The 27,267-nt window shown below is 36.7% G+C and overlaps 1 protein-coding gene across 2 annotated transcripts in view; it reads left to right on the forward strand.

The window, feature by feature from the left end:
* CERT1 (ceramide transporter 1) overlaps positions 1 to 25,572 on the forward strand; it is a 114,222-nt gene extending 88,650 nt beyond the window's left edge. Inside the window, exons 11-18 of one of the 2 annotated variants that reach the window (XM_087430159.1) lie at positions 477 to 554; positions 5,357 to 5,452; positions 8,614 to 8,746; positions 9,648 to 9,718; positions 12,175 to 12,303; positions 12,834 to 12,963; positions 13,886 to 14,022; positions 22,476 to 25,572. In XM_087430159.1, the coding sequence (XP_087286285.1) occupies positions 477 to 554; positions 5,357 to 5,452; positions 8,614 to 8,746; positions 9,648 to 9,718; positions 12,175 to 12,303; positions 12,834 to 12,963; positions 13,886 to 14,013 (765 nt within the window). In that variant the 3' untranslated portion in view covers positions 14,014 to 14,022; positions 22,476 to 25,572. The remainder of the gene's footprint in view (positions 1 to 476; positions 555 to 5,356; positions 5,453 to 8,613; positions 8,747 to 9,647; positions 9,719 to 12,174; positions 12,304 to 12,833; positions 12,964 to 13,885; positions 14,023 to 22,475) is intronic. The other variant, XM_087430160.1, reaches the window with a different exon arrangement.
* Positions 25,573 to 27,267: the final 1,695 nt, after the last annotated feature.

Raw genomic sequence — 27,267 nt, forward strand, 5'->3', positions numbered from 1 at the left:
CTTCACTGTTGGTGGAATTATCTTGTATAAATTTTCTTCCTTTTCTTGAATTTTGGTAGTGAGATTTTTTTGGTAGGATATGTTTTCTTCCGTATACATCCTCCAAAGGAGTTAGAAATCTTCTTCTGAACATAATGTTCTTTCTTTTTTATTTAAGGGGAAAGGGGGGGGGTGGGAGTAGATAGGGAGTGGCTAGTACAAAATAGTTAACCAGAAGCATAGCCAGTGATATTAAATCTTGTTTTCCTTTGGGGTTAAGTGGTATTGTTTTTGTATCATTGGAAGCACTGCGTTCTCTTTAGAAAGATTGGGAGCATAACGCACAATAGGTGCGTGAAGTCAGCACTTGCTGCTGAGCTTGTGTCATACGGTGCTTTGTTCTCTCTTCCTTGATCTTGTGTTTGGAAGTTGGTGCTGAATGCTCTGTTGTGCCTTTGTTCTGATGACTTGGTTTTTTCTTTGTCTGTCTCTGGTAGCCCTATAGTCGCTCTTCCTCCATGTCTTCCATTGATCTAGTCAGTGCCTCTGACGATGCTCACAGATTCAGCTCCCAGGTACTGTATGAATGTTTAGAGTGGACTTGAGTCTTTCTGTGCTATATTTCAGCCTGCTTTCCCAGTTCCTAGAAATCTTTTGGTTAGGCCACTAGTTTTGGTTTTGAATTTTAAATAGTAACAATAAGCATTAAAAAGGCCTTGCTCGTCTACTAAATAGTTCTTCTATCAGGCTTGCATGTGCCCTTTGTATCCTCTACTGTGAATGGCTTGGAATTTTGCCATATAGAAGGTACTCCTGGAAGATTCCAGACTGAATTGAAATAAGTAGAAGGGACCTGCTTTTTAAATATCATGTAATATCTGTTTCTTCAGACAAAATTGAGTGCCTTTGAGGGACATGGTCTATAAGATACATTATAGCATAAAAGCAGGTTTCAGCAGTCTCGCTTCAACTAATCTAAAATATTTCATAATTATATTCAAGAGCAAAATAACTTTTTAAATAAAATTTGTCTCATTACCATTATAATATTAAGTTCCAGTTAAACAGGTTGTATTTTCCTTATGCAAATTATCTTTGGATATTATAAGTTAATATTTCTGTCCATATGCTAAATTTATGGAAATTGGTTTTAAGTTATTTAGCATCAATAAGGATTTAGGAATTTAAGACAGGAAGCTGGATGCTTGCAGTCTCTGCCCTTATAATAAAATCAGAGTATCATCGGAGGAATACTTTTTAGCATCAGCATTAGTTAAAACAATTTTTTTTTATCTTTAGCATTCAACTTTGTATCTTTATGGTGATTGCATTTTATTGGATTGTTTTATGTTATCTTACATTAAGAACCTGAGCTCTATAGTCAAAATGACTGAGTTTAAATTCTGGTTAGCTGCATGGTGTTGGACAACTTTTCTGACTCTCCTTTGCTTCAATTCTGTGGTCCAGCTAGAGCCTGGCACACAGTGAGTGCTCAATAAGTGTGAGCTTTCATTAGCTCTATAAGAACATTATTTCTTTGAGTTAATCAAAATGATGTACATTTTTTTCTCCATCAGTATTCCAATAAAAGTTTTTAAAAGTCATAATTTAAAACAGATTTCTATTTTGTGTAAACATGAATAAAATTTACGTTGGGTTCTTTTGTTTGTTTGTTTGTTTGTTGCTGAGGAAGATCGGCCCCAAGCTAACATCTGTTGCCAATCTTCCTCTTTTTTTGCTTGAGGAAGATTCGCCCTGAGCTAACATCTGTGCCAGTCTTCCTCTATTTTGTATGTGGATTGCTGCCACAGCATTGCTGATGAGTGGTGTAGGCCTGCACCCGGGATCCGAACCCACAAACCCGGGCCACCGAAGCGGATCACGCTGAACTTAACTACTACACCACGGGGCCAACCCTTACATTAGTTTTTGACTATACAGTAAAGAAGAAAATTAAATTTTAAGACTCAGAATGTCTTTTTCTGACTTTTGCAGCTTTTTTTCTCCTTGAACATTTTGGAGAAAGAGATTTATCAGTTCTTCATCAGAAATCACCATAGCCAAACTTATTACAGTATTTCTTACCTTTTGCTCATCCGTGTATGCATACTTTTTAAAAAGTGGCTCATGTTGACAATAAATCAGGGACAAAACTAGGTAATACTGGGAGACTTTGGTTTATTCTGCTCAGCTCTAGCTTGCATTAAAATAATAAAATAACAGAATAACTAAAAGCCACCAGTACTGGGTGCCATTTTCCCTTAAAATATAAGAAAACACAGGTTATAAATGAAAAGAAATGTAATGAGAGCAAGAAAAGAATGTAAGCTCCTGATGGGTGCCTAAGAATGAGGGCTTCTGAACCCAGACCTGGGCCCCAGCCATGGAGCTCTAGAACAACTAATACCCTTCAAGTACAGATGAATACGTCTCTGAGAAGGAGGTGCCCAGATTTGTACAAGACTTTGCCAAATCGTAGCTTACTTCTTTACGTAATTTTTTGTGTAACTCATGTACATAAGTTGAGAAAAATCTTTCTAGTGGATATTTTTCTAATATATGATACTTGTGATTGGTCAAATTCTGTTTTTAGCTTTTGATTATTGTACCATTTTATATGCCAAAACAGGCAAAAATAAAGAAAAATAACATTCAGGTCTTTAAGTATGGTCCTTACAGAAGTATTTGTTGTCATTAGCAGACTTGGGCTCTGGTGATTAACTATTGATTAATTTGGCTTTGCCATCTACATACGTGTCTTGGCTCATAACTGCTTTGTTCTTGTTGAAATGATGTTTATAGTCCTAATGGGGAAGGGTAATTATATGTAAAACTGAGAGAAGCCCTGAAAATAATTTCAAATAAAGTATGTGGATCTCCTAGGAAGTTAGTAGTGATGCAAGAGTCTGTCTGATGGACACTACTGGGAGTGAGTAGCGCTAAATCAAAGTGCACACAAAGTAGACAGGACTTGATTTATGAATGGCTCTTTCTGATCAAATTTATTTGCATAACACAGTTACTATCTAAAGATGTCGCCTCAAAAATCAAAGTGAAAAAAAATAATCCTCTGTTAAAAAAAGAAATCAAAGGGTGGGCAGTACTCTGCAGGTTAATTTATGGTGAACATCATTGCACATCAGTTTTGTGTAAAGCTTTTTCCCACTGTATGTCCATACCAATGCATTATTGTGGTGGTAATTATGTATTTCACTCCTTCCTTTTTATTGTACAAGTAGTACATGCTAATTGTAGCTGAACTAGAAAGTAAGTTAAAATACTAGATCACTGTTAATATTCTCATACATATTCTTTTTCCATATATATTTTTAAAAATCAGGCACATATTGATAAATTCACAAACCTTATTGTCTTTTTCTAGAAAATTAGGTAATTCTGTATATACTATTTTGTAACCAGCTTTTCTTTTTTTTAACATATAATTAGGCCCATCTTCCCATCAGTAAATATAGGTCTATATCTCCTTGTCTATTATATGGATATGCATACTGGGTTTGCCTACTCAACTAATATTGAACATTCTGTTTGTCTCCATTATACAAGGTGCTACATAAGCATCCTTGTATATACAGCATCCTTATATATACATCTTTGTACACTTATCCAATTATTTTCTTAGAATGTATTCCAAGAAGTAGAATTGTTAAGACAAAGGGCATGCACACTTCGAAGTTTTTTCATTTTTATTGCCAAACTGTTCATTAGAAAAGGTGAACCAGCTACACTCCCAGGTCAATTTTCTTTTGCTATACTGACACTGAATGTTTTAATTCAGTTAATTTTTGTCAATCTGGTAAACTAAAAGTGTTATTTTTGCTTCTTGGCTGTTTGCATTTCTTCAGTGAATTGACTGTTCGTGTCCTTGGCCATTTTTCTTTTGGGTTAACAATACAATGTTAATTTGTCATTAATAAATTATTCTATCCAACCAATCCCTCTATGACTCTCTGACTACACGTGTAACAGTAAACAGTTGTATTCCTTTCACATGGCTAAGAGGAAGAGGTCTGAGCTGTGTTTGACTTTTGTTCATTAGAATTTTGTTGTACCATCAGAGGGCAATTTTCTTTAAAAGTTCTGTATTAAAGTTAGAAAAATCTAATTAGATAGCCTCCTAAAATGGCATACTGAATGATTCAAATGTGAGGTGGAAGAAAAGGTTAGAATTGGAGTGCTATCACCTCTTATTTCAAATTTGTTTTATCTCCGTTTTTTTCATAGTTCATTTGGATTGAAGATGCTGTGTGTGTTAGCTCATCATTTTCAACTCTGGGTGCAAAAAAATAAAGAGCGTGGTTCCTGAAATTATGCTTAGTCTAATTAAAACTTGCAAACACTGTTAAAGCAGGTACAGCCTGCTTCAATGACTTTGATCTAGTCTTTTTTTTTTTTTTTACATGATAGCAGATGTTTCTAGTAACATTTTTTCCTAGTGTATCAAATTTTAAGCCTAATGAAATGGTAAATTTGGCTTATATTTATTCTTGTCATCCAAATTAATGGTCTCATTTCCCACTTATTTTTGATATACAGAGTCATAACTGAAAACAGTAAACAGAGCAGATCATTAGGTTAGGTCTGAAGTGTCAGTATGGGCACAAATGCCCAAGTCCCTGCCCTTGTATAACACTGGCTACTTCATATGTCGTTGCAGTGAACAGAAAATTCATTACAGTGAGATTTACCTGTGTCACCTCTCTTCTTAACCTTAATGTTATTGCCTCAAGGAAGATGCCATAATGGATAAAGATTCCATGATGAAGGCTTTGCACGGATGGTTATTTTACTGAGTAAAAAGTGCACGAAGAGACCATCTAGTCCAGTGTTCCTATATGTAAGACTACATAGAGATTTAGAAAGTTGGCTAGACATCAAGATTTCCCTACAAAAAGATAACAAAAACTTTCATTACTTCACTGATAAACTCTTATCACGAATATAAGCCAACTCAAACCCCCATTTGATTCCAGTTTCACCATTCATTCCGTGAATTTATACTTTGAGACATCATGTCTGTAAGGAAGCGTTGTATGGTAAAGGAAGGAATATTTCTTTTTTTCCAGAAAGTGCTTATTTTGGTCACTTGATGCACATTAGGGCGGTATATGTAATTTGAGTGAAGCATCTTCCTTCCCCACATTTTTCCCTCCTGTCATTAACTTGAATATGATATCTGGAATGTGGACTAAACTCTTCAACACTATATAAAACCTACTAACCTTCGTGCCTTTTGGTTGCTCAGTTTCTAAGAACATCATTTCTGAACTGAAGTAAACTGAATACCATTCTGTTTTAGAGATTATGACAGAGCTGTTAATTGGATGTGGATTCTTATGGCTTTATTTTTCTTTTCAAGGTTGAAGAGATGGTGCAGAACCACATGACTTATTCGTTACAGGATGTAGGTGGAGATGCCAATTGGCAGTTGGTTGTAGAAGAAGGTGAAATGAAGGTAATTCCCAATGAAAGGTTATAGGTTCCTAATTGCAGCTCCTATGCAGTCATATTAGCATTACCATTGATAGAAATAAGGATAGCATTTTAAAATTACTTTTAAACAGTTATTGTATATGATCAAAGAACCACCAGATATTGAGAAATAAAACGTGCTTTTGCTTCCCTGGTTTAGCTTTTACATAATTTCTTTATGATCAAAATATAAATCTATGCACAAACCATTCTGTTTTGCCTAGGCTGTGGAGAAAATAAAATTTGGAGGTTTAGATATGAGCAGGTCACAATTCAGTGATGACTCTCTGTATATTTCTCTTTATTTTTTTTTTACTTGTTTTTTTTTCCTGGGGAAGAGTTGCCCTGAGCTAACATCTGTTGCCAGTCTTCCTCTTTTTGCTTGAGAAAGGTTCGCCCTGAGCTAACATCTGTGCCAGTCCTCCTCTATTTTGTATGTGGGTCGCCGCCATAGGGTGGCTTGATGAGTGGTGTATGTCCGTGCTCGGGATCCAAACCCGCAGACCCGGGCCACCAAAGCAGAGCACACAGGGCTTAACCACTGCACCACGGGGCCAGCACCTTTTTTTTTGTTAATATACTAAATATTGTGCTCAGATGTCACTTTCTTCCCCTCTTTGGTCTATACCTCACTTTTTGGCCTTTCTCTCACAGCATCTTTTTTTTTTTTTTTTTTTTCCACTGAGGAAGATTGGCCCTGGGCTAACATCCGTGCCCATCTTCCTTTGCTTTATATGTGGGACGCCTGCCACAGCACGGCTTGATAAGCAGTGCATAGGTCCACACCCAGGATCCGAATCCGTGAACCCTGGGCCACTGAAGTGCAGCATGCAAAGTCAACCACTACACCACTGGGCTGGCCCCTCACTGTGTCTTTTTTTGACATGTGGACATTGGTCAGCTAATCTTGCTCACATCCCTAAACACAAGAGACAGAGAATAAGAGCAAGGAACAAGAGGCTCAAAGGTGGATTAAACAGCAGCAGCAGCAGCAGCACTGGATTTTGGACTACCTCACGCCTAGGGCACTATACTAAAGATAAAGAGATGTTTAGTAAGACTCCCTCCAAGCTGAAACTTTAGTTGGGGAAAGAAGATACTGATATTTAAAAGATACCATTCCTTGACTCCATTCGATAATGAATTGAATGAAGAGTGCAGATGAGTAGTGGAGAAAAATTGGAAAAGAAAGATCTCTGTGATTTGAAACAATTAGCTTGTTTTACGCTAAGGAGAAGCTTTTGAACTATGTCTGCAAATGGAAACAAGGTTGTGACAAAGGTGAGGTGAGGCTGTTTTAGACAAGAAATATAACATGAGCAAAAACTTGAAAGCTTATGTCTTATTCAGGAGTTTTGTGTAGACTGTGTTGACTACTGTGAGATACAATACTAGTCACTAGAATTTCTACTCCTCCTAAATAGGGAACAAATTAAGAAATAAGAGGAGACAAGTAAATGAGATATCAAAATGTTAGTTATAATTCTGATAAGCTAATTGGAGAACATGGAGAGCAGCTGCCACAAGGTCTTGCCAACAAGTTAACCCAGAATTAAATATAATGTTTCTGACATAGCTGGATAATCACAGCCCTTCCCTACAAGAGCAAGCCCCAAAAGCAGACCAGGATGCATGCTCCCTGCAGAAGAAGCAGTTGAGCCAAGCCTGCCTAGTCTGCCTTCTGTAGTCGCCATTCAGATAAGTTACTTTCTTCCCCCAGGAAGGAAATGAAGGGGTGAGGAGAAACCAGAGTGATAGTCTAGAAGAAGTCCCTCCACGTGGGATGAGGAGTGGAGAATAAGTGCTCCTACAAACCACAACTTTAGAGAGAGAAAAATTGGAGTTGGGTTATGGGGAATATAAAATAACCCACTGAAGAGAATAGTCTGTTTTCTGTAACAGCAGGTTAGCCACTATATGCGAAGTACCATTTTAGGAGGATTAAGCTGATAAGGGAAGAAATTAGAAACAAGAAAACCACCTAAGAGAGTCAGGTAGAAGATGATGAAAGCCTGCCTAGAAGAGGTAACCAATGGCAGAAAAGTCAAGCTGTTGGATGTCTTATGAAGATTAGTAGTAAGCTGAATAGCTATGTGAAGTGTGAGGGAGGAATCAAAAGTCTCGAGTTTCCAGTTTGGGTGACTGGGAAAATTGCAGGCCCAATCACATGAATAAATAAGCATGTAGGGAAAGGTAGTTTGGTGAGAGAGATTGTAAAAGAGAAGCTCTGTGAACTGCCGCCCAGTGTCTGGCCCCACAGGCCTCCATAAATGGGGCTCTAATTCTCCCTGTGACAGCATATGTATTTTTTTCCAAAAGAACTTATTACAGAGCTCTCTAAAGTAGCTAACCCTCTGTCATTTTGAAATAATTAATTTTACTCAATACTTTAGGTACACAACCTCAGTATCTAAAGCGAGATAGCAGGCCGGCCCCGTGGCTTGGTGGTTAAGTGTGCGTGCTCCGATGCTGGTGGCCCGGGTTCGGATCCCAGGTGCACACCGAGGCACCACTTCTCCGTCCATCCTGAGGCCGAGTCCCACATACAGCAACTAGAGGGATGTGCAGCTATGACATACAACTACCTACTGGGGCTTTGGGGGAAAAAATAAATAAATAAAATCTTTAAAGCGAGATAGCATAGATCTTTATGTCATTTTAGCTTTCAGTTGTTGGTTCAACAAATAACTGAGTGCCTGCTGTGTGTCAGATACTGTCCATATGCTGAGGGTACAGCACTGAACAAAGCTGTGTTCAATCAGTATCCCTGAGGAGAGGAGGTTCTAGCCACGCTTATTGGCCTTTTTAGCCATGTTGAACAGTCTTTGAGAATGTTCCGTTAATAATGTCTAATTTAAATTAATATATTTATTTTTTAACAACTCTCTCTAGTTATTTATCACATAGGCATATTTTTCATAGTTGACGTTTACCTCGGATTGGTAGTTTTAAATATTTTTTATGTGTTGTCTGTGTTAAGAATTTGAAATTTTAACTTTCTTTTAGCAGAATATTTGTTCCATAAGTAGATTTTCATAAATAAAATTCTAAAAAGCAGCTAAATTTAAAAACATGCTTTCAAGTTTGTACTTTAGGGGTTTGATTTTTGTTTTTTAAGCAGGTTTTTAAATATGTCCTCTTTAGGTATATAGAAGAGAAGTAGAAGAAAACGGGATTGTTCTGGATCCCTTAAAAGCTACCCATGCAGTTAAAGGCGTCACAGGACACGAGGTCTGCAGTTACTTCTGGAATGTTGACGTTCGCAATGATTGGGAAAGTAAGCTGCCGTTACTAGTGTATTTTAATATAATTATTATTTTGAATTTAATACCAAATCCAACCTGGTTTTCTGCGTCTGATCTATAGTTTACAAGGTCATTGTAGAAAACATCTGGAGGAGCATATAAGGAACTGATGATACATTACATTTAAATAGAGCTTTTCATTGTATAAAATGCTTCTCAGTATATTATAGCATTTGATCCAATACCTCAATAATCTTGCATGATAGGTAGGTAATAAAGAAAAAATCAGATAGGTCAAGTGACTTGTCAGAGGCCACAGAACTAGCCAGTGGAAAAGCCAGAACTAAAATTAAAAGTTTCTGTTTTATCATCTACTCTTTAGACTGTTTTGTTTCCATGGTAAATCCTAGATGAATCCTGCTGTAGTTTCTTTACAGTTATTCTTGGTGTATGTGTGTGTGTGTATTTCCCATAGGCACCAAATTTCATGAATACAGATATTTCTGAACATCATAAGGTGTTTGTCAGTGGCAATTTGACCTTCTTTTTTCATAAATATAGTCCCCTATCCTAGATAGAACAGTTTATTCAGCTTCAGTAAATTAGGAATTATATGGAAGGGTCATAGTGTTGGGGAATAATTTGTGCCTGAGTAATGCAGTAGTGATTGGAATTGCTTTCTTGCTGTGGAAGCTAGATATTGGACCAAAGAAAATGAGGTTTCCTAGTGATTTGGTCTCACAGCCACCATCTAAAGCCCTAATAACTAAGTATTGACTACTTTCCATGTGGTCTTCACCTAGGTAGGGCAGAATCCTCTTTGTTTTACCACAATGTCCATTTGTAATTGACTTTTCAGTGTAAGTGAATTAATCACATTCTAGGAAAAGATAATATATCTCTTTGGCTGCTAATATTTTCTCTTCATTTCAGCAACTATAGAAAACTTCCATGTGGTGGAAACATTAGCTGATAATGCAATCATCATTTATCAAACGCACAAGGTAAATATCTCCTCATCCCAAAAGGATTCCAGTGCAGTTCAAACTGAGACATGTAAATTCTCTAAAGTAAAATTTGGCAGGAAATTAAATGCCGCAAAAGATCCAAAGACTTTATTAATAATTCATAAATGTCGTGTATTTGAAAGGTGTATCAACTCATTTAAAGCAGAAATGGGTGCAGGCAAGAACCTGAGAAATACCCAGAAACAGTGTTTGATAAAGATCTGCAGTTAGTTATGCACACTTTAAGTCTAGAAAAGAAAATACCGCAATCTATTTAAATATTTTTCTAGCATCTGGTTTCTATAGGAGATAAATGATAGTTGTCATATATGAAAGTGAATCATATCAAATATGAAAGTTCCTGTGACAACAATAGTAAGGGGAATGGGAAGTATGCTGTTAGACTAGAAGATATGAAAGTGATCTAATTGGATTATCTGAGAGCAAGGGAAAATTGCTGAGCATGACTATTGGGAGGTTGGTCATACACCAGAGCACACAAAAACACTGTCATTTAAATTGGTTCCCTTTCCCTTCCTTTCTTCCTCTGCTAGTCTAGGTATTTAAAAATATAAAATTAACATTTCTCTCACCTTATTCTTCTCTGTTCTCCTTCTAAAAATTGCCAAATATAGTAAATAAAGAATAATATAAAATGAATTTAAATTTTGGAGAGATCCACTAAGAGCAATATTGTATGTTATATAAGAAATATAATGATTCAATAAATGCTTCATTTTTCTCTTTTTTAAATGATTTTTTAGCTGAATATATGAAAATATTTGAGGTTTGCTGTGTTGCTTGAGCTCAGTCTTGTCATCTGAGGCATCGTATCTTATATCTAGTGACTGTGAGTTAGGCTTTATTTTATATGAGAGCTGCTCAAGAAATGTGTAATAGCAAAGATGCTATTTCAGCCTACAGATTTAGGGGGGGGGTCTAAGTGAAATCTAAAATTTAGTAGATGTTAAAATATCAATTAATTATCCTATAATTTGGAATTAAAATAAATAACCAATAATTTAGAATCAGAAGAATCTTATTATCTGAAGATAATTTGTCCTGGAAAACAATCTGCTGAAAGTATTTCACTTGGTAAATAATAGATGGAGGGGAAGATTATATAGGTTGTGTTAGGATTACTTCTTGAAAAATAAAACTAAAAATTATTAAAATAATGTATCTTATATGTAACAAAATTTAAGTTACAGTTATAATTATTTGAATAAAGAAATTGCCCTGGGGCCGGCCCCGTGGCTTAGCGGTTAAGTGTGCACGCTCCGCTGCTGGCGGGCCGGGTTTGGATCCCGGGCGCGCACCGACGCACCCGCTTCTCCAGCCATGCTGAGGCCGTGTCCCACATACAGCAACTGGAAGGAAGTGCAACTATGACATACAGCTATCTACTGGGGCTTTGGGGGAAAAAAATAAATAAATAAAATTATTAAAAAAAAAAAAAATTGCCCTGGCGTACTTTTTCCAGCAAAATCCAATAACGCTATGTAACATCTTTTTCTTTAAATTTGGCGTCTTTTAAATATGGTCTTAAAGAGGGCTGCTTTATCTCCTGATATTTGTTATTCTCATTCTTTAAATTTCTGTCTTATCATCATGCTTGTGGATTTGCATTTATTAGGTCTAATATGACCAAATTTTCATTTATTTTTCGCTTCACATAGATTTGCCCAACACTACTTTCATCAGCTTCATGAAATTTTCTATCTTTGAAAGATGAGCCATTTCACTTTGCAAATGATTTGTGTGGTGTCAATGCTGAGTTGTTGGCTGTTTATTATACTCAGCAATCAAGAAAGACACTGTGCATATTTTCTCTCATTTAAGTTTGTAGCCCAGTTTCAGAGACCTAGGTTCCCTGCCATTGCAACTGCGTATGTTGTTCCTTGCATACCATAAAGCTGAAAGATTCGATCTGGAATTCTTCCAGTGTGATTTTGATGTCAAAAGAGCAGTCTTCTTTCCCTAAAATCTTTGCTTTTAAGTCTCTGAACAATTTAAACAGAGGTTTAATACTATACCTAAAAGCAGGTACTGTGCTTACCAGCGGCTGTGGGAGGAGAGGTAACAGGGAGTAATTGCTTAATGGGTACAGAGTTTCTGTTTAGGGTGATAAAAAATTTTGGAAATAGATAGTGGTGGTGTTTACATAACATTGTGAATGTAACTCATGCCGAATTTTACACTTAAAAAATGGTTTAAATGGCAAATTTTATATATATATATTACCACAATTTTTAAAAAAGAAAAAAATCGAACATTATTCCTTTGGTATTGTTCTGCAAAGCCGTTAACTCAGTGTTCATAATTAATCCTTTGGTGGGTATTCTCAGATGCTTTCCGTTTAAAATTTGATGGATTTTACCTTTAACTAAGGCATTTATTGGTTTTACATTTGTTTCTCTGTTAGTTCCATATTACATATTATTCTTCCACAGAGAGTATGGCCTGCTTCTCAGCGAGATGTATTATATCTTTCTGCCATTCGAAAGATACCGGCCTTGACTGAAAATGACCCAGAAACTTGGATAGTTTGTAATTTTTCTGTGGATCACGACAGTGCTCCTGTAAGTACGCTGTATAAACGTGTATAGTTCTACAATATAAAGTTAAAGATACATTGCAGGGCAGAAGTGGTAAACACATACCACACACACAGATACTTGATTTGATAATGCTTCTTAAATTCTATTTTATGTTGGATTGGCTCCTTGGAGCAGTACAGCCCATCTGTTATCTGAGGGCAGCAGTCATGGCTGTGAACATCCCAGCAGGGCTGCTTACCTGTTCTCCTGAGCGTAGGTGAGACAGAGTTGAGTGGGTACCATATGGAGGCTGCTTCTCACAGTTGCCTCTCAAGCCATGATCAGTCTTTGCTTTCTACCGCAATTTAGTTCCATTTACTACTCAGGAGGAGAAATCATTCCTGGTGTCATATCAGCTTGGCGTGTGTTATTTATTGGTGCTTATAAGATTTTCTTAGAGATTTTGATGAGTTACGATTATAGTTAATGTAATGTAGAATTAGACTGGTAGAGATTACAAAATACTTGGTATCTACTCTACTGGTGTTTTCTTTAATTTTTTGTTTTGACAGCTAAACAATCGATGTGTCCGTGCCAAAATAAATATTGCTATGATTTGTCAAACCTTGGTAAGCCCACCAGAGGGAAACCAGGAGATTAGCAGGGACAACATTCTATGCAAGATTACGTATGTAGCTAATGGTATGTATTTTGTTGTTTGTTTTTGCCACTTGGTAGTGTGGGTGTTCTGGTGATGATCTACATGATAGCTGACAGTCTGGACAAATGCCATTTACAAATACCTGTTTAGTTTTTATCCTTTAGATTAGTAATTTTAATTTGGATAGATGTATATGAGAATTATCAGGAAGCTTTCAAAATACACATGCCTGAATTTCATCTAGAACTGCTATATCAGAATTTCTGAAGCTAGGGCTGGATAGGTAAATTTTAAAACTTCATCTCTAGATCACTATCACATATCCTTGGTTTTAAGAACCATTTTATTAGATATTTACCTAATAGGGTATATGTATAATTAGGAATATAAGCAACAGTAGGAAATGAAATTAACAGTTCTTTTTCTTATTGTCAGTCTTGTTAGTTTTCTAAATCATTGCTCCCTAATCCTTATTAGTTGCTAGTTACGTATTTATTTCACATTGGCCTGCTACTAGACAGCCGTGTTCATCGCATAGTATTTGGTTCCTTACGCATTTCCCTGCGGTAGTTATGGGAGTCCCTCTAATCAAATACTCAAACCTCCTTCTTTATATAGGGCCATAACTACTAGTGTGTTTAAAGAGATAATTATGCTTAAGTTACTCTTTGATTATAGTAGAATTTGATGAATAAATCTGCCTTAAGTAACCTAAAGTGTTGCTATACTAATTTTTGCATATAATGTAGGGAAGCAAGAACATTTTAGAAAGGTAATAGACGCTTTCTTATTTGCTATCTGTTCTTGTCTGGTGGTTAGTATTAAGGAATTTATGGTCAAGACTTTGAGGTGCTAACTGTTCCAATGTAAGGAATTTTTTAAAAGCGAAGAAACAAAATGAGTGCTTCATATGTATTTGGAGAATTATATCTTAACAGGTTTTAATTTTCCTTTATCTTGCAGTGAACCCAGGAGGATGGGCACCAGCCTCAGTGTTAAGGGCAGTGGCAAAGCGAGAGTACCCAAAGTTTCTAAAACGTTTCACCTCTTATGTGCAAGAGAAAACTGCAGGAAAACCTATTTTGTTCTAGTATTAACAGGTACTGGAAAATACGTTATCCTTTTTTTTAAACTTTATTTGACTAATATGACTCTGCAGATATTAAAATTTAGTTAATTGTTGAAACTACTTTCTGTGTTTTATGATGTTCCAGATAGCGTTGTAGTTTTTATAGCCTTTGAATTCTGTTTTTTCATTTGTTTCTTCTTATACTAGATAGTACCTGCTTATTTGAAGAAATTTCAACATTATAGAACTATAAAATTTCAGAAGTACAAATTCTCTTTATTTCTCCCTTCCCAGAAATTACTGTTGGGTTTGTTGTATATTCTTCTAGACTTTTATATGTATGTACAGACACATATTCTTGATTGTTTTTTTTTTATTGATGTTTTAATAGTTTTTAACATTGTGAAATTTTGGGTTGTACATTTTTGTTTGTCCATCACCATATATATGACTCCCTTCACCCCTTGTGCCCACCCCCCACCCCCATTGCCCCTGGTAACCACAATACAGTTTTCTCTGTCCATGTGTTGGTTTATATTCCGCACATGAGTGAGATCCTACAGTGTTTGTCTTTCTCCGTCTGGCTTACTTCACTTAACATAATACCCTCCAGGCCCATCCATGTTGTTGCAAATGGGACGATTTTGTCTTTTTTTATGGCTGAGTAGTATTCCATTGTATATATATACCACATTTTCTTGATCAAATCCTCAGTCGAGGGACACTTAGGTTGCTTCCACTTCTTGGCTGTGGTGAATAATGCTGCAATGAACATAGGGGTGCATAAGCCTCTTTGGATTGTTGATTTCAGGTTCATTGGATAGATTCCCAGTAGTGGGATGGCTGGATCATAGAGTATTTCTATTTTTAATTCTTTGAGGAATCTCCATACCGTTTTCCCTAGAGGCTGCACCAGTTTGCATTCCCACCAGCTGTGTATGAGGGTTCCTGTTTCTCCACATCCTCTCCAACATTTGTTGTTTTTTGTCTTGGTGATTATAGCCATTCTAATGGGCGTGAGGTGATACCTTGGTGTTGTTTTGATTTGCATTTCCCTGATGATTAATGATGTTGAACATCTTTTCATGTGCCTATTGGCCATCTGTATATCTTCTTTGGAGAAGTGTGTGTTCACTTCCTCTGCCCATTTTTTGATCAAGTTGTTTGTTTTTTTTGTTGTTCAGTTGTGTGAGTTCTTTATATATTATGGAGATCAACCCCTTGTCAGATGTATGTTTTGTAGATATTCTCTCCCAGCTGGTGGGTTGTCTGTTCATCTTGATTCTGGTTTCGTTTGTCTTGTAGAAGCTCTTTAATCTGATAAAGTCCCACTTGTTTATTTTTTCTTTAGTTTCCCTAGTCTGGGTAGGCATGTCATCTGAAAAGATTCCTTTATGACCAATGTCAAATAGTGTGTTGCCTATATTTTCTTCTATGAGTTTTATAGTTTCAGGTCTCACCTTCAGGTCTTTGATCCATTTTGAGTTAATTTTTGTGAATGGTGATAGAAGATGGTCCACTTTCATTCTTTTGCTTGTGGCTGTCCAGTTTTCCCAACACCATTTATTGAAGAGACTTTCCTTTCTCCATTGTATGTTCTTAGCTCCTCTGTCGAAAATTAGCTGTCCGTATATGTGTGGTTTTATTTCTGGGCTTTCAATTCTGTTCCATTGATCTGTGTGTCTGTTTTTGTACCAGTACCATGCTGTTTTGATTACTATTGCTTTGTAGTATGTTTTGAAGTCAGGGATTGTGATGCCTCCAGCTTTGTTCTTTTTTCTTAGGATTGCTATAGCTATTTGAGGTCTTTTGTTGCCCCATATAAATTTTAGTGTTCTTTTTTCTATTTCCGTGAAGAATGTCATTGGGATTCTGATTGGGATTGCATTGAATCTGTAGATTGCTTTAGGTAATATAGACATTTTAGCTATGTTTATTCTTCCAATCCACGTGCATGGGTTCCGTTTCTTTATGTCACCATCAATTTCTTTCAGTAACGTCTTGTAGTTCTCATTGTATAGGTCATTCACCTCCTTGGTAAGATTTATTCCTAGGTATTTTATTCTTTTTGATGCAATTGTAAATGGTATTATCTTTTTGAGCTCTCTTTCTGTTAGTTCATTATTAGCATATAGAAATGCAACCGATTTTTGTAGATTGATTTTGTACCCTGCAACTTTGCTGTAGTTGTTGATTGTTTCTAATAGTTTTCCAACAGATTCTTTAGGGTTTTCTATATATACAATCATGTCATCTGCAAATAGTGAGAGTTTCACTTCTTCCTTACCTATTTGGATTCCTTTTATTCCTTTTTCTTGCCTAATTGCTCTGGCCAAAACCTCCAGTACTATGTTGAACAGGAGTGGTGAGAGTGGGCAGCCCTGCCTCGTTCCTGTTCTCAGAGGAATGGCTTTCAGTCTTTCCCCGTTGAGTATGATGTTGGCTGTGGGTTTGTCATATATGGCCTTTATTATGTTGAGGTACTTTCCTTCTATTCCCATTTTATTGAGAATTTTTATCATAAATGGATGTTGTATCTTGTCAAATGCCTTCTCTGCGTCTATTGAGATGATCATGTGGTTTTTATTCTTTGTTTTGTTGATGTGATGTATCACGTTGATTGATTTGCAGATGTTGAACCATCCCTGCGTCCCTGGTATAAATCCCACTTGATCATGGTGTATGATCTTTTTAATGTATTGCTGTATTCGGTTTGCCAATATTTTGTTGAGGATTTTTGCATCAATGTTCATCAGCGATATTGGCCTGTAATTTTCTTTCTTTGTATTGTCTTTGTCTGGCTTTGGTATCAGGGTGATGTTGGCCTCGTAGAATGATTTAGGAAGTGTTCCATCTTCCTCTATTTTTTGGAATAGTTTGAGAAGGATGGGTATTAAATCTTCTTTGAATGTTTGGTAAAATTCACTGGAGAAACCATCTGGTCCTGGACTTGTATTTTTTGGGAGGTTTTTGATTACTATTTCAATCTCTTTACTTGTGATTGGTCTATTCAGATTCTCCATTTCTTCTTGGTTCAATTTTGGGAGGTTGTATGAGTCTAAGAATTTATCCATTTCTTCTAGATTGTCCAATTTGTTGGCATATAATTTCTCATAGTATTCTCTTATAATCCTCTGTATTTCCGTGGTATCCATTGTAATTTCTCCTCTTTCATTTCTGATTTTATTTACTTGAGCCTTTTCTCTTTTTTTCTCAGTAAGCCTGGCTAAGAGTTTGTCAATTTTGTTTATCTTCTCAAAGAACTAACTCTTTGTTTCATTAATCCTTTGTACTGTTTTTTTGGTCTCAATTTCATTTATTTCTGCTCTGATTTTTATTATTTCTCTCCTTCTGCTGACTTTGGGCTTTGTTTGTTGTTCTTTCTCTAGTTCTGTTAGGTGTAATTTAAGGTTGCTTATTTGGGCTTTTTCTTGTTTGTTAAGGTGGGCTTGTATGGCTATGAGTTTCCCTCTCAGCACCACTTTTGCTGCATCCCATATGATTCGGTATGGCATATTTTCATTTTCGTTTGTTTCCAAATAGTTTTTGATTTCTCCTTTAATTTCATCAATGATCCATTGGTTGTTCAGTAGCATGTTGTTTAATCTCCACATTTTTGTCACTTTCCCAGTTTTTTTTTCATGGTTCATTTCCAGTTTCATAGCATTATGATCTGAAACGATGCTTGTTATGATTTCAGTCTTCTTGAATTTATTGAGGCTTGCTTTGTTTCCCAACATATGGTCTGTCCTTGAGAATGTTCCATGCGTGCTTGAGAAGAATGTGTAGTCAGCTGTTTTTGGATGGAGTGCTTTGTGTATGTCTACTAGGTCCATCTCGTCCAGTTTTTCATTTAAGTCTACTATTTCTTTATTGACTTTTTGTCCGGATGATCTATCCATTGATGTAAGTGGGGTATTAAGATACCCTGCTATTATTGTGTTGTTGTTAATGTCTCCTTTTAGGTTTGTTAATAGTTGCTTTATGTACATTGGTGCTCCTATGTTGGGTTCATATATATTTATAAGTGATATGTCTTCTTGGTGGAGTGTCCCTTTTATCATTATGTATTTCCCTTCTTTGTCTTTCTTAACCTGTTTTATCTTGAAGTCTACTTTGTCTGATATGAGTATGGCAACACCTGCTTTCTTTTGTTTGCCATTAGCTTGGAGTATTGTCTTCCATCCTTTCACTCTGAGCCTGTGCTTGTCTTTAGAGCTGAGATGTGTTTCCTGGAGGCAGCATATTGTTGGGTCTTGCTTTTTAATCCATCCTGCCACTCTGCATCTTTTGATTGGAGAGTTCAATCCATTTACATTTAGGGTAATTATTGATATATGAGGGCTTAATGTTGCTGTTTTGACACTTACTTTCTGGTTCTTTTGTGTTTCCTTTGTTTCTCGTCCCATTTGTTTTGGACTGCCACTTCAGTTTGGTTGTTCTGTCTTATGACTCTTCTAGTTTTCTCTTTGTTTATCAGATGTGATTTTGTTTTGATTATTTGTTTAGTGATTACCTTGAGGTTTGTGTAAAAAATCTTGTGTATGAGATAGTACGTTATCTGATGGCCTCCTATTTTCTTATACTAAGTCAATTCAATCACTTTCCTCTTCCCCTTCTAAGTCGTTCTTGTTATACCTTATTCTATCTTGTGTTGTGGCTGTGTGTTTACAGTGATGAGGTTAAATTTATTTTTGGTGAATTCCTTCCTTTGATCTTTGATTTTAGTATTTAAGTGGTTGCTAACCTATTCCGGTAAAGATCTACTATTTTTCTGAGTTTATCTACCTATTTTTTTCCTTGCTCCAAGCTCTGTATTCCCTTTCTCTTCTTTTTTTCAGGCCTGAGGGCCTTCTTGAGTATTTCTTGTAGTGGGGGTCTCGTGGCCATAACTCCCTTAGCTTTTGTTTATCTGGGAGACTTACTATTTCTCCATCATATTTGAAGGATATTTTTGCTGGATAAGTATTCTTGGCTGAAAGTTTTTGTCTTTTAGTTATTTTGAATATATCATTCCAGTCTCTTATAGCCTGTAAAGTTTCTGTTGAGAAATCCGCTGAGAGCCTGATGGGAGTTCCTTTGTACATTATTTTTTGTTTTTGTCTAGCTGCCCTTAATATTGTTTCTTTGTCATTGACTCTGGCTAGCCTTACCACTAGGTGTTGTGGAGACCGCCTTTGCCTGTTGACATATTTAGGTGACCTTGATTGTTTTAAAAAATGTTTACTCCATATTTATTGTTTTGCAGCTTGCTTTTTCTCCTTAACAATATATCTGGACCATTATTGCATATAAAGATATGAGAAGTATAAAACCGTCTCATTCTTTTAACATCTGTTACATAAATTGCAGAATTCATTAACCAGTCCCATGTTAATGTCTGGATTGGTTCCATATTTTTACTGTCAAATAGTGCCACATTGAACATCTTTGTGCAAGGAACTGGAATCTTTCATTTTTTTTAAATGAGTGATATGTTAACATGGCTCAGAAGTCAAAAGTATGAAAAGATAAACAGTGAAATTTATCCCCTGCCCCCTAGTTGCCCAGTTTTGCCCCCACACACAAGTGTATAACTGCTGATACTAGTTTCTTGTGTATCTTTCCAGAGATTTATTTTTTATTCCTGAATAAGTAAATACATGTATATTCCTCTCACACATATACGGTTTTTGTTGTTGAAGAAAAGGTAGCATACTGTACACACTGATCTGGTTATTTTTTTTGCACTTTATCTTGAAGGTCTTTCCATATCCATGCAGAGCTTCTTCATTCTTTTTTATGGCTATATAGTTACCACACTGTATGGATGTACATAATTTATCTAACCAGTCCTCCATCTGTAGATATTAAAGTTGTTTCTAGTTTTTGCTAGAACAAACAGTGTTGCAGTTATATCCATATGTCATTTTGCCCCTGCAAGTTTATATGTGGGATAAATTACTAGATGTGACACTGCTGGCACTTCTGGGGCATTTGTGCATTTATAATTTGGGTATTGCCCTCCATAGAGGCTGTATGAATGGACCATCTCACCAGCAATAATGTGTTGGAATGCCTGTTTCCCTGTACCCTCTCACACAATGTGTGAAATACAACTTTGTGATTTTTTTCCAACTTGATAGGTGAAAAATACTCTACCAGTGTAGTTTTAATTGTATTTCTCTTATTATGAATGAGTTCGACCATCTTTTGGTCCATCTGAGAACCGTCTGTATAATTCTATTTCTTTGAACTCTCAGTGTGTGTTAACATTAAAATTTTTAATAGATATTACCAAAGTATAATTCACAAGCAGGAAATATATGTGAACATCCTCTCGCTCTCACCTGCATTGAATGATAAGTCATTGGCTGAGAAATTTATATTCTTGAGTCAATTTCTTTAGATAAAAATAATATAGTCAATAACCATATAATGACGGATGTTTTTAATCAAGTCTGGTTTCTGATGCTGTTTTTGGTCTTTCTTTAAAAAAACAAAATAAAAACCCAAAGGCTAAATTGATTGTCAGATACTAACAAGGGTTATTGCATTGATGTCTGAGATATTTAGCTTTTCCCAGGAAAAGGTTACCTGTTCTGGTCTTACTTATCTGAATGGTTAGTGTTTGGGGTACAGCCTGACCTCTGAGGGATTCTCTCTCTTCACACGTAAGTGCGCTGTAGAAATGCTCTGTTTTTAGAATATCTTGTACTTTAGAATTGTTTTGACTAGATCTGGACACGTACTTATTGATCCTGTCTTTGCACTGTCTTTTTCAAATAAACCAGAAACCTGATGCCACCTGATGGCAGCAGGCTTATCACCTGGCTTAGCTGTGTGTCTCCCCACGGCCTGAAGATTTCTAGAGTTGCTGTTTGCTCTAATCAAGACCAGGCACACAGCTGTATGAGCTTTCTCTCTTCTTCACCTCCACCCCAGCCTTGCTAAGCAGGGCAGAAAATATAACCATGTATTAAGCAAAAGAAATCATAATGCAGTTGTATATAGAACATGCCCTCATGTTTGAGAAGAAAAATAATTTTCTTAAACATTTGAAAAATACATGCTAGCATATTAACAGCATTTTCCCCTAAACTGGCGGATTTGAGCACTATTTTATTGACTGACTGTGTGTGTCTGCGTGTGTGCGTGCAAGCACACGCATCCTTCTTTTGCGTACCTAGAAAAGAAAGAGTTGAAAACCTTTGAAAAAAGTTTATGTCAGGGGAAGGCGGTAGCATTGTTTGTGGACGTGTGTGTAAAGACAGAACTGAAAAGACTCCCTGGCCTAAACTCAGCTCTGGCCTTGAGTCCAGGTTGAGCTTCTCTCTGGCAAAGGACCAAATTCAAAACAACATCTGGTGAAAATCTTTGTTTACCTAATGTAATATTTGTTTCCTAGTAATTTTGGAAGATGTATGTATGAAGTGGATCCTAGCATTGACACCTGAGGAGAGCTAACATTCTTAATCTTGGTGACAGAGAAATATAACTTTGAGTAGTGTGTATCATCTTTAGGGAAACTCCATAAAGAGTTAATGAGGTCCCAAGATATTTAAAATTCTTAGTCAGAACTCTTAAACTGGGCCAGCCCTGTGGCTTAGTGGTTAAGTGCACGCATTCCACTGCTGGCGGCCCGGGTTCGGATCCCAGGCGTGCACCGACACACCGCTTCTCCGGCCATGCTGAGGCCGCGTCCCACATACAGCAACTAGAAGGATGTGCAGCTATGACATACAGCTATCTACTGGGGCTTTGGGGGAAAAAAAATAAATAAAATTATTTTTTAAAAAACTCTTAAACTTTTGACAAGGTCTGAGCATGTTTGTTTCTTAAGGTAAAGCAGACTTCTTTTCCATAGTCTAAATACATTTTTAAAATTCGTAATGAATGGCATTGTAGAGTATAATTTTTATTGAAGACTAAGAAGGAAATGGCAGTTCATGGGGTACAAATCCAAAGACCTCCAGTTGAGTCCCTCTTTGCTTACCTGTACACATTGCCCTTTTTAATTTTTTCTAACTTTGAAAAGATCCCTCGTGGGGCTGGCCTGGTATCATAGTGGTTAAGTTCACATGCTCTGCTTTGGCCAGCCAAGGATTAGCAAGTTCAGATCCCAGGCATGGACCTACGCCCTGCTCATCAAGCCATGCTGTGGCAGCGTCCCACAAATAAAGTAGAGGAAAATGGGCACAGATGTTAGCCCAGGGCCAATCTTCCTCAGCAAAAATGTTAGCTCAGGGTTAATCTTCCCCAAACAAACAAACAAAAAAAAAGGATTCCTCATACCTTCTATTCCTTGCCAATGGGTAAGTTTCAAATATGTAAGATTAATAATTTTACATTTCTTAAAGGTGAAAATCCTTAAAATATAAATTTTAAAAGAGGTTTTCTGGATTCCATGAATTCAGAGGGTAGAAGGAATCTGTTCTGATAGTCTTGCAGCTGTTAGTAATAATATATTGCTGAATTGTTTACTTCTCGTTTTCTTTTCTACAGTGACTGAAGCAAGGCTGTGTGACATTCCATGTTGGAGGAAAAAGTAAAAAACAAAATTGAATGCTCTAAGCTGGAACATAGGATCTATAGCCTTGTCTATGGCCCAACACCTTGGCCTTGTGTACACGAAGGAAGAAGTATTGCAATAGCAAAGCCGAACGTCTAACACTAGCTGTCTCCTGCTAGATCTCCTCGCTCAGCATTTACCTATAAATACATGTACAATGACATGTATATGGCTATATTTTTATTTGCTTGCTCCTAGAAGAGAAAAAAATCAACTTTGAATCACAACTAGGAATTGATGCTTTAATTTTTGGAAACTTTTTCAGAATTTTTAATTTACTGTGGTCAGGCCTAAGATCCTCAGTTGTATCAGGTTTTGTGCACAAAAGAAAAGCACAAAAGTTGAACGCACATGGGGCCTGTGCTTTCTGTGCACCAAATATCTGGATGGGGGTCTTTTTTCAGGCCTACAGTCAAATCTGTGTCCTGAATTTTTTGACTTTTTTGCTTTGTATAATCATAGAATTCATTGCTGCTGATTTCTCTACTGATTGGTGTTGTCGTGTAAAGTGTCTCAGTGACAGGGCTGTCCATCACCTGCGAGTTCGCCTTTTCTATAGTCTTACTCCGATGAAGAGCCTTGGTTCTGATGGAGAAAGAGTGAAAAGCTGTATTTTTTCCCCAGATATCTTTACATTTCTGTTGTCTTTTTAGTTGTGTACTGTGTACTACAGATTCTTTTCAGTTTGTTACAAACACAATTTAGTAATTCCTTAATTGGTTTTGCCTGCCTCCAAACAGAAACATCTGTACACATCTTGTGGGTATAAATTACTTTCTGGTAAAATGGTTAGGATAAAATGAGCTCATATGTTCCTGAAATTTATAAGAGGACATATGGTATTACTTGTTAAAGCAAATCAAACTGTTTGACATCTGAGTCAATATTTCTAGTATTCATAACAGGTATGTTCATTAGTTCTTCTCATTTGGGTCAGTTTAAAAGCTATGTTGTAAGATATGCATAGAAAATGTGACCAGTGCACCTGTCTCCCTCTTTATCAGAAACTGCAGCAGAGCAGTAAAGGATTCCATGTGATTCAAACTGAAATTCTTTCTTTAGTTGCATTAAGAACTTAAATGTAAAATACCTTTTCTAGTTTTAGGCCTCTGTGAAAAACCTTGAAGCGTGGAGCTGAGGTAAGAAATGGTACTCATTGAAGTAGAAATGACTGCCCGCTTTAAAATCTTCGTTTTGTTTATACACATATGTGCTTACAGAAATCAGAGGCATTTGGTAGACACTTTGCTGACTTGCACATCTCTGTAGAAACACAGAAATCAGATGAATTTTGTAAAGCAGAAAGTCATGTCACATGGACCATGTCCTGTATATATTTCGTACATGGTAATGGGGTCTTAATGATAAATGCAAGGTGATAATTTAATGATGGGATTAGTCTGATCACTTATGCACAATCCTGGAAGTGAATTACTTGCATCAGATATAGTGGTATTTATTATTCTGTACAGAGAGAAAAATACGTATAAAACATATGCTTACATTACATGCACGCAGATTTCATGCTCCATAAATCTTTTCTATTTTTTAATTTGCCGTTCTCTAAATGATGTGCATGGAATATGCCTTATTTCAGAAAAATGCTGTTCATAATTTGACTACATGGAGAAGTGCCTATATGGTGGTAATGCTAGTAAGGCAAATAAGACAAATTATCATATCAGTTTACTACATCACCAGTTAACATTTTATATTGTGACGTTTAAAAAAGAAAAGTTTATACCTCAAATGTGTACTTTATTTTACAATCAGCTGTGGCGTTGGGATGGGAGTATGGGAGGGTTGGGAGAGGAAGGTTTATTTACCATAGCCGCTGTGAGAGGAATCTTCAAAAAAATTCTCTATGCCCACTATAAATGTTTCTCTGTTTGCCGTTTCTGGTAACTATCATGAACACAGACAAGTAACTTTCATAACTGAATTGGATAGCTTTATTTTACAAAGATATGGAAAGTTTACAAAGCAGTATCTAAATCTAATTATCATAAGTTTCATTTGCACTAAATGTTAATGATAGACTTTTGCAATTGTGTAAATAAAATGATTACACTAAAAATATTTGTATTAAAAAAGAAAAGAAAAAGATGCGTTTTACCTTTAGATAACTGCACTGGTACTTCACTGAAGTTAATTCCGTCCAACCAGGGTTAGAAATGAGTTGGGGAATATGAAAAAAGTTTAAAAGAGGTCAGATTTGGAGAGGTACTAGCCATTTAGACAATATCCAGACCCTCTAGAATTATTTCCATATGGCTAATTCCTGTATACAAATATACACAATGCTTTCTCATCCACGGTTATTTCCTATTTCTCTTCCCCAAGCAAAAAAAAAAAAATGCTATCCTTTCACTCTCTTGTCTTCTCAGTTACTCTCTTGTACTGTGATGGAAACTTGAAAAATACTGGTGATGAGGGGTTTTGTCCCTGAGTGCCCACTGTACAGTTCAAGAGAGCACAGTATTTCACTTGGAATTCAGGAATCCTGATGTGGAGGTGGAGCGTGATCCTAGCAGCTCCTGGTTTGGGATCGCCCTAGGGACAGCCAGAGCAAGGAGCGGGTGGCTGGGAGCGAGGTGTAAGAATACAGAATAAGGAAAGGAGGAATGCGTTCCTATTTGTTCCGTTCCATCAGCTCACGTGTACACCTGTACAACATCAGTGTCAGTTGCTATTGAGAAAACTTTAGTTGGGCTGAGCTGGTTCTCCTGTGAAATTGTGCTGGTTATCTTTAAGCTTATCAGTTTTTGTCCAATTAAACACTTTCACCAGTATTTAGTCCAAGTTGTACAGACGATGTATTTGGATTATTGTCATTGTTCATCTATGAACTCAACACATAATCATTTTAAAGTACCCTGGGAGTGTGTAGAGTGTAACTCTTCTATAATAGCTTTATGATCCTGATGATGTTTTTAAAAAATAATAAAGTTGGATCTTCCATGTTACAATCACAAAATTAAAACCAGTATTTAAAAATGGAAAAGTATTAAAATATTATGGACTACTGTACTTGCTTGATTGTTTTCCTTAACCCCAAGATACTGCACTACAAATTCTCTGAGTAGTTAAGAGCGTGAAGTACTCTGGTTCAGTGTTCTTCAAACTATAGGTTGTAACCCAGTTAGGGATCAAGAAAACTAATGAGTTTCTACCTGAATTTTTTTTTAACAAAATAGATCAGAATGGTATAGATCAAGTACATAGTGTGTAATAAACATAAATATTTTTAAATCTTTTTTCATATGTGTACATATACATGTGTGTAGTGGATTACAATTTAAAATGAATTTCTTACTATGGATCCTGGTCCAAAAGTTTTTTTTAGTTGCTAGAGAGTGGAGCCATATTCAGTTGGATATCTGTAAAATGAAAGCACAGTGCCTGTAAGTCATACACACTTAGAATTCACCTTAGAATATGCATTTGGCCAGAGATGAATCCTCTCCCATTTATTCCTTTAAATAATATGGCTAGCCCCCTTGTTCCGCTTGGGCCTAGAATAGCCGTTAGACCAGAAGTGTGGGTGTGCAGTTCCCTCCCTCGGTGGGTTCCTCCCTGGTTGGACTGAAAGGCACTGAGCCTGTTTCTCTCCTAGTGTTCAGAGAGACTACTGTCCAAACAAAATGATCTCTAAACACACGCCAACTGCTTAATCTGGGGAGACACTGGAGAGAAAATCTGGCTGATGTGTTGGATTTATTGACAAACTGTATGTAGTTCTCATGGCACGTTTCTAAGGAGTTTTCAAGACCGATTTTAATTTTAATTCAGTTTTTGCCTTAGGCTTGACTTTGGAACATAACCTTCAAATAAGATGTTGTTCTAACTAGCTATTTCAAATCGAGTTGTTTTTACAGTATCTTCCGAGTTTTTTTGCCCTTGTCTGAGCTAGATTGCAACAGGTCTCATACTTATTAGCGTTTGTTTTGTTTGCCCATGGAAACAAATCTGTGAAGCCTCACGTCTGTATACTTTGAATAGCCTTAAACAAATATAAGGTTAAACTTCATTTGGCCTCTTTGTTCTGTTCTCTTCCACAGAATTCTCTGAGTTTAGTACTAGAACAAATCTTAAAGATCTTTGAATTTACTAAAAAAATGCCCAACCAGGATTTTTTTTTTCTTTTTTTTTTTTTTTGGTGAGGAATATTGGCCTTGAGCTAACATCTGTTGCCAATCCTCCTCTTTATTGCTGAGGAAGACTGGCCCTGGGCTAACACCCGTGCCCATCTTCCTCTACTTTATATGTGGGATGCTGCCACAGCACGGCTTGATAAGCAGTGCGTAGGTCCCCACCCGGGATCTGAACCTGGGAACCCTGGGCCGCCAAAGCGGAGCACGCAAACTTAACCACTACGCCACTGGGCCAGCCTCCAACCAGGATTTTCTTATCACCCAAGCTGTGTGACTATTGAGATGCTGAATGAGGATGTCTCCATTAAGTGTGTACCTCGTGCCCTGCCTGCGTTTTATCTGACTTATCTGCTTACCACAATGCTGGTGCCACCCCTGTTTTACAGGTAGGGAAAGGCCAGGCTTCCAGGCCTGCTGAAGGACTCTCGAGTCCTTTCTTTCCATTAGGCTCTGCTGCTTTTTAATGCCTTATGTATTTACTATCTAGAATACAGTGTTGGACAGACTAGGAAGAGCTGACATGCTTGAAGACAAGCACTTTTGGGGTATGGGTCTTAACACCACACACTTC

The sequence above is a fragment of the Ceratotherium simum genome, chromosome 4 (assembly GCF_057802395.1).
Source record: "Ceratotherium simum simum isolate JZ-2026a chromosome 4, ASM5780239v1, whole genome shotgun sequence".
Taxonomy (NCBI): domain Eukaryota; kingdom Metazoa; phylum Chordata; class Mammalia; order Perissodactyla; family Rhinocerotidae; genus Ceratotherium; species Ceratotherium simum.